Source organism: Ceratotherium simum, chromosome 20 (genome assembly GCF_057802395.1).
Source record: "Ceratotherium simum simum isolate JZ-2026a chromosome 20, ASM5780239v1, whole genome shotgun sequence".
NCBI lineage: Eukaryota > Metazoa > Chordata > Mammalia > Perissodactyla > Rhinocerotidae > Ceratotherium > Ceratotherium simum.
In genome coordinates, this window is record NC_141919.1 from 55387448 (window position 1) to 55400168 (window position 12721).

A 12721-nucleotide genomic window follows, 5' to 3' on the forward strand; every position below is an offset into this window, starting at 1 on the left:
ACACTGCTCCCACCTGAGCACGGACAGTGTTTTCAATCCTCTCACGTTGCTCAGTTTTCTCCAGACATTCTCCCCCCTGCCTTCGCCCTGGACCTCGAGTTTCCTACCACAGACATGCGAGGGTATCTTCGGTCCCCGTTGTCACCCCTCCTCTCACTGCCCTTCAGAAGCATGGAGGCTGGGCAGAAGCAGGTCCCCGTGTCACCTGGGGAGCAATGCTGTCTGCCTCTGACAACACAGATGGGGAGCTGGACCCTGGCTGTGCTCCCGGGGTATCAAGACAGGCTCCACTGAGTGTGAGTCTTGTGTGGGGGCTCAAGCCCTCCATCCCCCTTATTTATTAATTTCACTTCCTCTAGGACTTAACCCAGTCCGTCCTCACAAGAACGGGAGCTCTCTGGGATAAGGACCTCGTCTGTCTTTCTCAACTGCACCCTGGGAAGGCCTCCTGCTCTGTTCTGGACAACTTGCTTCGCCCTTACTCTGAACCTCTGCTCAGATCTGGCCCTCCCAGTCTCCACAGAGAGGCTTCTAGAGATTTGGTTGCATTCTTGCCCCATCCTCCTGGCTGCTGTCGTGACGTCACACTGAGAACTTAAGGAACGTGTGGGTGCTGACATGGCTAGCGAAACATCAAGGAGACCGCCATCTCCCCACTGGGTGTGCCTGCCCCCAAAGCAGAAACAGAATCTGACCGTGAAGGAGCATGACAAATCCAGACTGAGAAACAGTCTATGCAAAGGCTGATAAACTGCACCCAGGGGCTGGCCGCCTGTTTGTAAACACCATTTCCCGGGGCAGCCACACCCGTTCGTCCACGTGGGACTATCTGCAGAGCCCTGGTCCACAAGCAAACCAGTGCTCGCTCTTCAGAAACACCCAGTTGAAGGGAGACGAGGAGCTGTCGAGGCTGGAGGACACAGCAGCTGAACACAGCACACGCCAAGATTTTCTGTTCAAATAAAGGACAGTATTGGGACAACTGGCAGAATCCGAGTAAGATCTGCAGATGAGGTGTTTCAGCATTATTTTCCTGATTTTGATAAATGTCCTTGTTTTTTAGGAAACACAAACTAAAGGGCTCAGGGGTAAAGGGCACTGCATCACAACTTCCACTCAAGGGATTCAGGACAAACACACAGACCCACAGAGAGAAGAGGAGAACGCCACCGCAGAGCGTTAACGTGTGGGGAACCTGGGTGACAGACAGCCACCAACTCTCTGTACTAATCTCACAATTTCTTTAAGTTTGAAATTATGCAAAAAAAAAAAAAGATTAAAGAAAGGGAGAAGTCTTTGTGGATGACAGCCTGGCCTTGAGATTACTGACCCTGCCCTGCCCCAGCCATCAAGGGCAAGGGTCACGTGCTCAGCCTCCAGCAGGGCCACCTGACCTCGGCAGACCCTCTCCTGTCAAAGGCTGCACCTTCTCCAGAAAAGACCACTGGGCCACCAGCCGCCCTTGGTGGGCCCTCAGAGGCTCACACCAACACCCGGCTCAACCTCGACCCTCCCACGCTCTTCATCGGAAACCTCACACCTCCTACTCGGCACGTCCCCACGCTCTTAACAGGTGGTGCCTATTGATCACACAGAGGCCATGCAAGGTACCCGCCACCTGCTTGTCCCGTGGCCCAAATGCAGAAGGTAGAATGGATTCTCTTAATGGAAGCAAGTGGACCAGCCTGTGCCCTGGCCCAAACCCCAGGGACTTGTCCCGAGAGCTGCTCTGCCTCATCTCCCCAACGAGCTCCTCCTCGCAGGATCTAAAATTGTGAGTCTTCCCAAGCAAGAAGCTCCTTGGACCCATGTGCCCACCCTGCTCACATGACAGTCTCTTCATGACCAAACATGTCACGTGGCTTCCACCAAGCACAGGGGCCTGCCCTGTGCTCCCCATAGCTTCTCGACGCCACAGAGACTAGCATGGGCAGAGGCTCACTCAGACACGAAGCCTCTCCAGTTCCTGGGATTACTGGTTACATTCACTAATCTCTCAAGTTCTAAAATGAGTACGTTTTTTATAAACCACCACAAAAAAATCAACATAAAGATCATCTCAAAAACGGGGACCAGGGGGCCGGCCCGGTGGCGCAGTGGTTAAGTGCATGCACTCCACTTCAGCGGCCCGGGGTTCGCAGGTTCGGATCCTGGGCGCACACCGACGCACTGCTTGTCGAGCCATGCTGTGGCAGCGTCCCAGGTAAAGTAGAGGAAGATGGGCACGGATGTTAGCCCAGGACCAATCTTCCTCAGCAAAAAGAGGAGGATTGGCATCAGCTGTTAGCTCAGGGCTGATCTTCCTCACAAAAAAAAAAAAAAAAAAATGGGGACCCGGACAATTCTGAAATCTGGGAAGACTTTGGAAATGGACCTAAAAGAGGCGGAGCTGTTTCTGGGGTAACGGCTGAGGAAGGGCCACGAGGACCGAGACAAGTGGAGAGGACAGCGGGATGGCCACGCTGCCCAGTCTGTGCACGTCAGGCATCCGGCGCCCCACGAGGCCGAGAGCGTGAACAGACTAGATGTGAAGGCGCCAGCATGTCGCGGAGCGTAAAGTGAGCTTTAGGGCCACACTCCCACCAACACCACAGCGGCTCCTCCCACACTACGTGCTGCGCCTCTGTCCCAGGGCAGCCACATGGGCCTGGGGGGCAGCACACGGCGCCCTCACTCAGGCCCGGCGGGCTCTGCAGGAGAGGTAAATGGTGGACAGTCAGCTGACCCACTGGATTAAAGGCCACACATTTTAAACTTGGGAGAAATACAAAGTAGCCAAATTTATTACTGCTAATTTGATCTTAGAGCACCCAAAGTCTTAATCTTAAATTTCTGGCTAATATAAGATTTTTAGTGATAAAACCGGGCCCATAAATGAATTTCCCATCAGAGAAAACGTAAGATTCTAAAGCCAAGACAAGGAACTAGTCTTTCCCACTAGCTAACCCTCAGTGGAGCTCAAGACAAGAAAGTGCCACACTGTCCTCTCGTCGACCTCATTTAATTAAGGAAGGCTGCTAAATAAACCGCTGGCCTGAAAGTCTGTTACAAATTTACAAAACGTCAGGAAACAAACACCCCACTATAGCTCTGTCCCCATTCTCAGTCAAGCAGGCGAGACCCAGCGGGGGTCAGGGGCCTGAGGAGGAGGGGCCAAGAGAGGGGGACGGGACACCCAGGCCTGGGCAGGGAGGGCCTGGGGCAGGGGAGGCGGGTGGTGCAGCTGGGCCCCAGGATCTCACTGTCCATCAGGGGAGGGAGAGCTAGGATGGGCAGGTTGGAGGCACCAGAAGTCCACGAACACGCAGGCGTCTGTGTCCCTGCAAACATACTGGGAGCGCCTGGGGGCAGCAAGCAGATGTGGAGAACCTGGTCTGACACCGTTGCCACCACTAGGAACCAGGGCTGCGGGGAGAAAGGGCATCCCCGGTGAGGCCCGAACATCTCTGGAGGGAAGTAAGCAAGTGCTCATTGAATGACGAGACACGTCAGCAGGACACAGAGTCCCAGGAGGTGACAACCAAGCACCAGATTAAATGCGGGCAGCAGCAGACCACGAGCCACTGAAGAAGACAGAGCCTCGAATCCACGCAGTATAAATACACGGAAACCTGAGGAGGACAGAGTGCAGACACACTGTCCAAGTGCCTCCCATGAAGTAGGGGTCAGTGACCAGGGGACAGAGTGGCCTCGCTGGAGAAGCCCGGCAGACTCCCCCTCCGCCAAGCGGTCAGAATGCAGGCGCACGGCCTGGATAAGACCACGAGCAGCAGAGGGCAGCCGTGCCCTCCACCACGTCTGCCAGAGAGCCCTGGACTTCACCTCCGAAGACCCAAGAGAGGGTCTGAGCTGGACCCCAAACTCAAGACAGAAACAGAGTACCAACGCTGATGATTCTGATGGCTGTACTGTGGTGCACAGGATGTGTCCTTGTTTGTTTGAAGGTCACACTCATGTATCTGGGGGAAAAGCTCCTGGTATTATACTTGCAAATGGAAGTTTGTTTGAAACCAATTAAGTTTGAAATTGGTTAAAAAAAAAAAAAACCTCAATAAACTAATGAACCTGTTTCAGGTACGCATGTCAACTCAAATCATCTCCCAAACGCCAATGGCGTCTGCCACACGAGGCCCCTCGGCCAAGAAGGCCTGGAAGCACACAGTGCCCAGAGCGGCGTCTTCACTCCCTGTCTCCAAGGAGAGGAGCCGGCCCCTTAGACACAGTGGGTTCCGGGCAGGGCAGGGAAGCACAAGAAGAGCCTGGGCCTCTGGTGGTGCCAGAAAGCAAGGACACGCTGGGGGGACAAAGGACACAGCAGCCCAGTGAACAAGTTCCCAAGGGCCAAGCTGGAACAACATGAGCAACCAGCCAAACAAGGACACACCAGGTTATAACCCTGGAGACCAGAAAGACACCACAAGTCCATACTGTGGACATATGATCAGATAAATGAGGGGGGGGAAGAAGCATGCTTTCCCTATAGAAACAGTGCAAATAATATATAATATAATCCCCCCGATAGCCTTCAAAAGTCTTTAAAATTTTAAGGATAAACTATGTTTAAAATTATGATATTTACATAAAAGACACATTCACAAATATCCCTCCTCTGTAAACACACTATACGGTATCAGTTCCAATCTACACTGCACTCACATGGCCTGTTTCTACAGACGTGTGAGCGAGCAGTGAGGACTCCTGGAACGGCCCCGACGTCACACAGACGCGTCTCTGCGAGGCGCACCTACCGGAGGACGCAGCACAGCACCGTGAGATGGGCGGGCACGCTGGCCGGGTTGAGCATGGCAGGTGTGTCCGACCTCATGCAGGCCAGGAAGGCCCTCATCCTGCGGTTCTTGTCCTCCACGGCCTTCCCCAGCCACAGCCTCTTCAGATTGGGGCAGGTCCACTCCCTGAAGGCAAGTGCTTCCACCAGCTCTGGGGTCTGAGGAGACTTCCCCTTGTAGGCTGCCCACTCTTTAATGATCACTGGAGAGACTACAAGAAGAAAGAGCAGAGGAGAGCCGTTTACGCCCCGTCTCACTGTGTGAAGCCCACAAACACACACGCTCTAGGAACTACAGTCTCAAGAGGTCACCTCTCAGGTAGCAATGCATCCTCGTGAGCAAGCACCGGGCATCAATCCTCTCGTCTAAACATCCTGCTCTCTACTCTAGGCACTTCAATGGCTCAGATTTTCAGTCAGGCCATCAAGAAATGTCTTCTCAATCAAATCATGACTTGATTTCCCCATGTAACTAGTATTTATAAGCCAAGGATGCTACACAAAATTTGTTGTACTATTTTAAATCCATTAACAGTTTTAGTAATAACAACAGAAGTACGTGATTATCATGGAAATCCATGGAAAACTCAATTTACATGGTAATCTTTTTCTACGTAGACAAATACTTTTACTAATTAGATTTGAGAAATAATTTCATTTGGTAGCCACTTTCCTTGAGGACTTCCTACTTTAACAAATGTAACTGTTACACTCTGTTCTGAGGATTAACAAGGACAAACAACTATGTGGTGAGACCCCCGAAGCACAGTGAGGCAGCCAGCAGAAGCCATATTCCGGGTTTTGAAATTCCCGGTGATGCCAGCACACAGTAATTCTATTCAGCAAGACTGAAAACAAAGCGTTAAGACTCCCCATTTCATCTCAAAAAAGGCAAGAAGTTCTAGGTTGATATGGTACAAAACAGTGGCCTTCTATCTACAGTTGTTTTACCACTATTCAATACACAGGCATGCACATTTTCCCACAATATTTCCAAATACATTAAGGAGAGCTGTGACCGGGGAAGGAAGTGAAGACAAGGCATCCTGCAGAGAAGGGCGCCAACTCCTCCCCAGCTGCTCTCGTGGATGAGTGGTAGTCAAACGTGGGCATGCATTTCCTAAGTAACAAGCAGCTCGCTTTGGTCAACAAACACCAGAATGGAAGAGGGGCCCCGCGAGCCCCCTGGCCCGGGGAGCTGCTCGCAGGGCCCCGCACAGCACAGCCCCCGAGTGGCCCTCAGCTGGGACTGAAGCCAGAGGGCATCATGATTCTGATGTGACCTTCGGCACGTCAATGCTATCCAAATAACAGTTCTCTTCCTGGGCTCATTTTCCCTCAAGTAACACCTGAGGCAGCTGCAAGCCTGGGAAGAACCAAAATCCTGACAGAGTGGAGTGCTAACTGGCTCATCTCTGCTCCACCCAGGTCTAAACAGAGGCCGAAAGACAGCGGTCTCCTCAAACATCCCGAAGAACGTCCAGAGTCAGACACCTGGACACGCACAGTGGGTCAGCAACAGGAAAAGCACAGTTGCGGGGGCGCTGTGACCAGCCGTTTGCAGGGACCCCACCTCCCGGGAGCAGGCTGCTGGAGCAGGGTGCTCCTCAAGTCAGTCTGCACCAGAAAGGGACTGTTTGTCACTGGCAAATCTCGTTCATTTACGTTTGAGTATCTTAGTGTTGAAATGTTCAAGGAAAATTTAAAACACTTAAAATGCTTCAAGTCCATCATGTCAAAACAGATATACATGTCTATATAAATACATGCATCCTTGTATTTATCAGTATTTTTCAGCGTCAGACACAAATTCACGAAGTCCCCATGGTCCCAGAAACTCCGCCCTTGGACTCACAACCAAGCCCGCCCTCCCACTCCCTGGCACAGCTCCGCGTAGCCCCGCAGGCAGAAGGTGCCGTCACCACCGCAGGGCCCTCCCTCCTGGGTGCGGCATCCACCCTGGCTTTGCCCCAAAGTCTCAGAGGCTGGCACGTTGTCAGCCCCAGGAAAACAGGGGAAGGGAGGTTACAAAGTGAGCCATTAACTAGTTGCTACGTTTCTATTAGGTTACTCCACAAAGTTCATTTTCGTGCCAAAAAAAGCAAAAATGCATAAATCTATTTTCTTTATCTAACATCTTCATTTTGGTGGCAAAGAGTTATTTAAAATAACTGATTAGATTTTCTCTTTGGGAGTAAAACTAGTTAATCTAGGTTCTCTCACGTTTTGCCCCCAACATGCATGCACAGGCACACAGAGCATGAGTTCACTGCATCTTAGCACACTCAGATCACAGTGTCAGGACTGTCAAGTCTTCTCAAGCGGGTGTTCTTATTAGTCTATCTTCACCTCCAACCATTTCCTTCCTTTCCTCGGCTCTGTTCTTGCCTCTCCTTAGTAATTTTCAGCAATCATTTTATTTTATTACGTCTTGTTTTCATTCTAGAAGTAAACTTCTCGTGGAGTGTTTCCATTCTCAAGTTCAGAATGCTCAGACCTGTACAGCTTTATGTTCCCAGGTCCTGCATCAGAGGTGAGTGGAGGTCGGGGTGCTGGATCTGTTCCCCCCAAGGGTCCCCTGGAGTGCCCTACACAATAGGTGGGGCTCACAGGGCCCCAAGTGTGCCCTGAATTACCTGGCCTGACGCTGTGTGCCCCAGGACTGCCATGATGCTGGAGAATCCCCACGCCCAGAGAAAGGACTGCCCGGATCCTACAGCGCGGACATGCAGTCAGCACCCACCAGAGGCACAGGACCGGGCGGGAGACTGAGCTGAGGAGGAGGTCAAGTGCGTGAGCTCCTGCTCATTGCTCTAAGCATTTTTGCTGCCTGTCTGCTCTACTCATGACACAAACAGGTCAAATCTAACTTAAGAAATAATACACGTCTTCATCTGAGAAAATAACATGCGGTCACACACGGCCAAGCTGCTCCTGACTTGCTTTATTTTTAACACATGTGTGTCTGGTTTTAAACACCCAGACATTTGGAGATCTTCTGTGTTCACCACCTCTTCACAGCCATGAACCTCGGGTCAGTCACTGACAGGTGTTCACTGAGCACCTACCAACCATGCACTGGGCAGGGCTGGGATGTGGGTGAGGCGTGTGGCGCCCAGGGCTAGGTGCCAACCCCCACTGCCCAAGTGAGAGCGAGGGTCTCCTTAAACTCTGGGGCCTGGGACCAGGCACTAAGACAGCTCTCTGCAGCACCAGCCTGACGAGGAACAGAGGCACCTGCATCCCTGCTGTGTGGTCACAACTGCATGAGACCAACTGATGTCGTGCAGGCTCACATTAGATCAACAAATATAAGATCAGCATGTACAGAGGAATGAATCCCAAGGGACATCCCGTTTTCGGGTTCACACGCAGCAGCCTCTAAGCTTCAAGCTCCCGCACACAGGCAGCTGGCACATGCACACCGCCTCCCCTCTAGCTCCAGGCTTCTTCCCAGGTGGCTGCTGCCCAGGAGGCAGGGCTCGGTCCTTGCGGTTCAGCTCACAGGCAGAAGCAGATACAAAGTAGCCAGCTAACAGCAAGTAACCAGGGCTCTTATTCTTGTAAAAACCACTGGTTATACAGGGATTATCAGGACCGTCCAGGACAAGTGGATTACGAGAACACCCGAGCGCACGTCTGGGACTCAGACAAGAGCAGTGTGGTATGTGGCCTTCTCTGTGACCGCAACGTCCCGGGAAGACGTGTTCACACTGCCTCGTTAAGACGAAGAAGAGAATCCCAGTGGGGAGCCACTCCAGCTGCCGTCTGTGAACAAATCTTGCATACATCACCATCAACAAACATTCATTTCATCCTTCCAGGAAAACTCACCTTCTCAGAGGGAGACCACTTCGAAAGACTGAGTATCAGACTGTCTTCCTTACCTCACAATAAGCCGAATTTTTACACTGGCAAAGCGACTCCAGAGCATGGGTTTCTATGCCAGAGGCTAAATTTACAACACTTTCTTTACAGAAACCACCTCTTCAAAACACAACTTCAGGACATAAAACACTGTTATACTTGAGCGGTCAATAAAAACTCAGTGCTTTCCATCAGACGTTCACCGTCTTCTACTAGTATCACATTTTAACATACGACAACCAGCCAGCTGGGAAACCCGTTCTCATGCTGATTTGGGATCCACCCCAGGCCCGGAATAGTGACTGGGCTTCCTTTTGTCAGCCGATTCGAACTGACCAGCAGTGGGCGCCTGGAGTGCCAGACGATGAAACATGTCTCCAAGCTCAGGCCACAGCTCAGTGCGCAGCGAGCACGCCTGCCGAGGGCTCAGGACGGGAGTGTAGCACACAACACGGTGACAGGCGAGGGAGAGACGCATGACTTCCCAGACGGCGCTGGCTGGGCCTGTGCTCCGTGTCCGTGCTTGTGCACATGTGCACACACGTGTGTGGGTATCTGGGGAGGAGCTATTGTTTTACTTGCCGAGCTTTCCTGGGGTTATGGGGGGAAAAAAACGACACATAAATAAATAAAAACAAAACTCCAGTCCTTCGTATCAGGGCAGAAACAGAAAAACGGGTGCAACAATGGCTGTTCTTTCCTTCTAATGGAGAAGTGCTGGTAACTTCCAAGGAGCGCCACGCATAGGCAGCGGGGTCCCACCAGCCCTCCCCTTCCTCACTGATGCATCTGCAAGTGCTGCCCTCAGAGGCAAAAGGCTGAACTTCTCCCTTAAGCCTCTCATCTCTGAGGCTGGGGGCAGCCCACTATCCACAAAAATAGACACGCTCAGTAGGGCGTGTGGAAGGGCACGGGGTTACGGGCACGTAGATGCACATGGTTCCTAGTCTCCATGGTCCCCAGTTAGGTCATTCTTGGTCAACGAGAAGCCAGAAGTTCCAGGACCTGTGACAGAACTATGAATTCCAGCGGGCACCCTGGGAGAGGGCACAGCTCTGCCCCCGCGCGGCCGTCTCCGGAGCTCGGCTGCTCAGAGCTCTGTGAGGAAAAGGCAGGTCAATAATGCTACTTCTGGGAAGCTTTGGAGAATAAAGACATTCAGATTACTACATAAAAAGCCTTCATAAAATCCTGAGGAAATGTTTATGATAACCAGTTTTCACACATATTGGAACAGCCCACTAACACTATCGTGTTAAAGCACTCTGTTTTATAATATAATCCACAGTGAACAGATTTAGTTTACTTTTAATTAGCAGTGCCAATTATTTGGCACAAACAAAATTTCTAAAGCAAATTGGACCAGGAAAAATCAATGTTCCTTTTGGTTTTTCTTGACAGTTTAAAAAGTAGAGAATAAATATGGGAAAACCTTTTATAAAACTAGTATTCATAGTCTATAAACTTGCTTCCTATTGCCATAAATTCATCTCATGTGTCTATAATTTATGTTCATCTACTTTCTTTTACTTAATTCTGAGGTACTGGGGAGACTTTTATAGAAAACAGGCCAGTTTCATTAAGTGGATGATAATTTTAAAATGTGCAAATCACTGGTTTTACTTCCTGGATTTTTAACTCTTCAGCTGTAGCTGAGGTGACTCATTATCTTGCAGTCTTCCTAGAAGCTGACCCCCTTCCTTGGGCTCTTCCTGTTCACCCTCGGGGGGCACCAGGGAAACCCCAGTGCTTGGGCGCTGAGGGGTGCCCCAGGGAGAAGAGCCATGGGGCAGCCAAGGGCAGAGCAGCCTGCAGGGCCTAGCGCCTCTGGGAAACAGCCACCCATCTGAATTCCACTCCAGGCCAGGGTGAGCTCAGCCCCAGGCGCCTGTCTCCAAGCCCGGCCTTCATTCCCACAGCTACAGAGACAGCTCCCTGGTCCCACCTCCCGCAGTCTTCTGCCCGGCCCACTGGTGGCACTTGGAATTCCACCACAGTGACTTCAATAGCATTCTGCCGTAATAAACAAGCATTCCGATGAATTTCCTAGAAGCAAAATGGTAGAACCTAGGGATGGACAGAGAGGAAGAGAAAATAAACCGCCAGCACGGAATTCAACATGACTTTCACAGGCTGGAACTTTGTAAGGACCTGATTGTAGACATCCTACTTGAACCAAATAATGATTTTGAAAATGAAACTGGGTAAGTCACAGGAGAATTTATGGTGGAGTTTGAACGCTTTGTCATAAGCCCTAATCAGGAGACTAGACTTCCAAATGGATACACGTCTTAAATCCAGTTAGACTTCAATGTTTTTTTGTTTTTGTTTTTTTTGTGTGTGAGAAAGATCAGCCCTGAGCTAACATCTGCCAATCTTCCTCTTTTTTTGCTGAGGAAGACTGGCCCTAGGCTAACATCCATGCCCATCTTCCTCCACTTTATATGGGACGCCGCCACAGCATGGCTTGCCAAGCGGTGCGTCGGTGCACGCCCGGGATCTGAACCGGCGAACCCCAGGCCGCCACAGCAGAGGGCGCGCACTTAACCACTTGCGCCACCGGGCCGGCCCCTAGACTTCAATGTTTTTAAACGACACTTTAGACTTTGCTATGCCCTTGACTAGTTCTCTCTGACGACAAACCGTCTTGGGAAACTCGACTAAGTTGTGGTGAGCTCACCGGGAACACGCACGCACACACGCATTCTGAAGCCATGCTGGAGGAAAGCCCTCAGGTCCAGAAGTGCTGCACCACCCACGGAGCAGGGGAAACCATGCAGCACGGTCCCAGGGACCAGACTACCAAGGTGGATGGCAGGGCAGCGGGCATGTGAAGGACAACCGGCCCCAAGGACCTCACGGTGTGCTCTCACGAGGGTTACGAATCTCCAGCAAAGTGCCACTCATTCACTTCATCCACAAAGGGTCCAAGAGCAACTGCGGGTCAAACAAGATTCCAACAAACTTATCTTTCAAATCTTGTCAGCTGACCGTTCAAGGTCAGCCTCTTTCAGCACGGCCCTCCGTCGTCCTTTTCCCACCTATCCAGGGCCTCAGGCAGCTACAGCATTTTCTCCTGAGGAATACTAACACCGGCGGTCACTGAGTAGCTGCTTCAGGCGCAGAAACCTAACCCGGCGGCGTGCTCAGAGTCAGTGTCTGAGTCGGCTGGAATCGAATGACCGGTCCTAAGGGATTCACATTAGTGCACACGCTGTTACTGAGAGGTGTAAGGTCCACAGTGCACGCGCTAACTCCTCACACAAGGCTTGGTCTGAGCAGGCTGGGAGCCTTCAGGCTCAATATTCATGGAAGATTCTGAGGACGAAATCCTTCCCGGTGGAGAGCTAGCGTTCCAGTTATCATGATCATCGGCGACATGGATCACTGACATAAAAACCTTTTCTACAGGATGTTTCTCCCTTATTAACATAACCAATGCATGAAACAAGTTCAACTTCATCAGCTCCCTAAACAGACCTAAAAGACCTGGATTCTGCAGCCATGTCTGAAAATCTCACCCACCGGAATCATAGAGCCAAACAAGGTCTCTTGACTTGTGAACTCAGGTCAAGCTGACACATCTTCCATCCGGGGATAAATTTATTTGTGACAGCACTTTCACAACACATTCTTCTGTCACATTTAAGCTCCAAAGGCTGACGCAGCTCATCACGGCAGCGGGCCCGGGAACCACCCTTCCCTTCCCATCTTGAGGTTTCCTCTCTGCTTTAGTTCAGCCATACGGCCCTACCCGACCCACCTTTCTGTCAGAAATATCACTCTCTCCAACCTTCAGTGGCTCCCCCCGTTTTGACGGAAAAGTCAAAACCCAGGGTCTAAAGTCACCTGAGCAGAAAGATCAAGTGTGCTTGGCGCCAACCCTTCAGAGACCGTCAGCAACGATGCACACTCCCACACACGGGGATCATTTTCCACACACCATACTTCAGGTCTCCAGTCCAACAGGCCGGGGACCAGATCAGTTATTCACTCGCTTTTTTATTACTGCTGGACACTCCTCTGAGAGGGATGCACAGAGCAGTAACAGAGATCCTATCTCCACTG

At 51.2% G+C, this 12721-nt stretch overlaps 1 protein-coding gene across 2 annotated transcripts in view; it reads right to left on the bottom strand.

The window, feature by feature from the left end:
* The window catches only part of FAM120A (family with sequence similarity 120 member A), a 111507-nt gene that overhangs the window by 20764 nt on the left and 78022 nt on the right, over window positions 1–12721 (bottom strand). For both annotated transcript variants that reach the window (XM_014797002.2, XM_004442734.3), the window contains exon 11: window positions 4749–4998. In XM_014797002.2, coding sequence (XP_014652488.2) covers window positions 4749–4998 — 250 coding nt within the window. The remainder of the gene's footprint in view (window positions 1–4748; window positions 4999–12721) is intronic.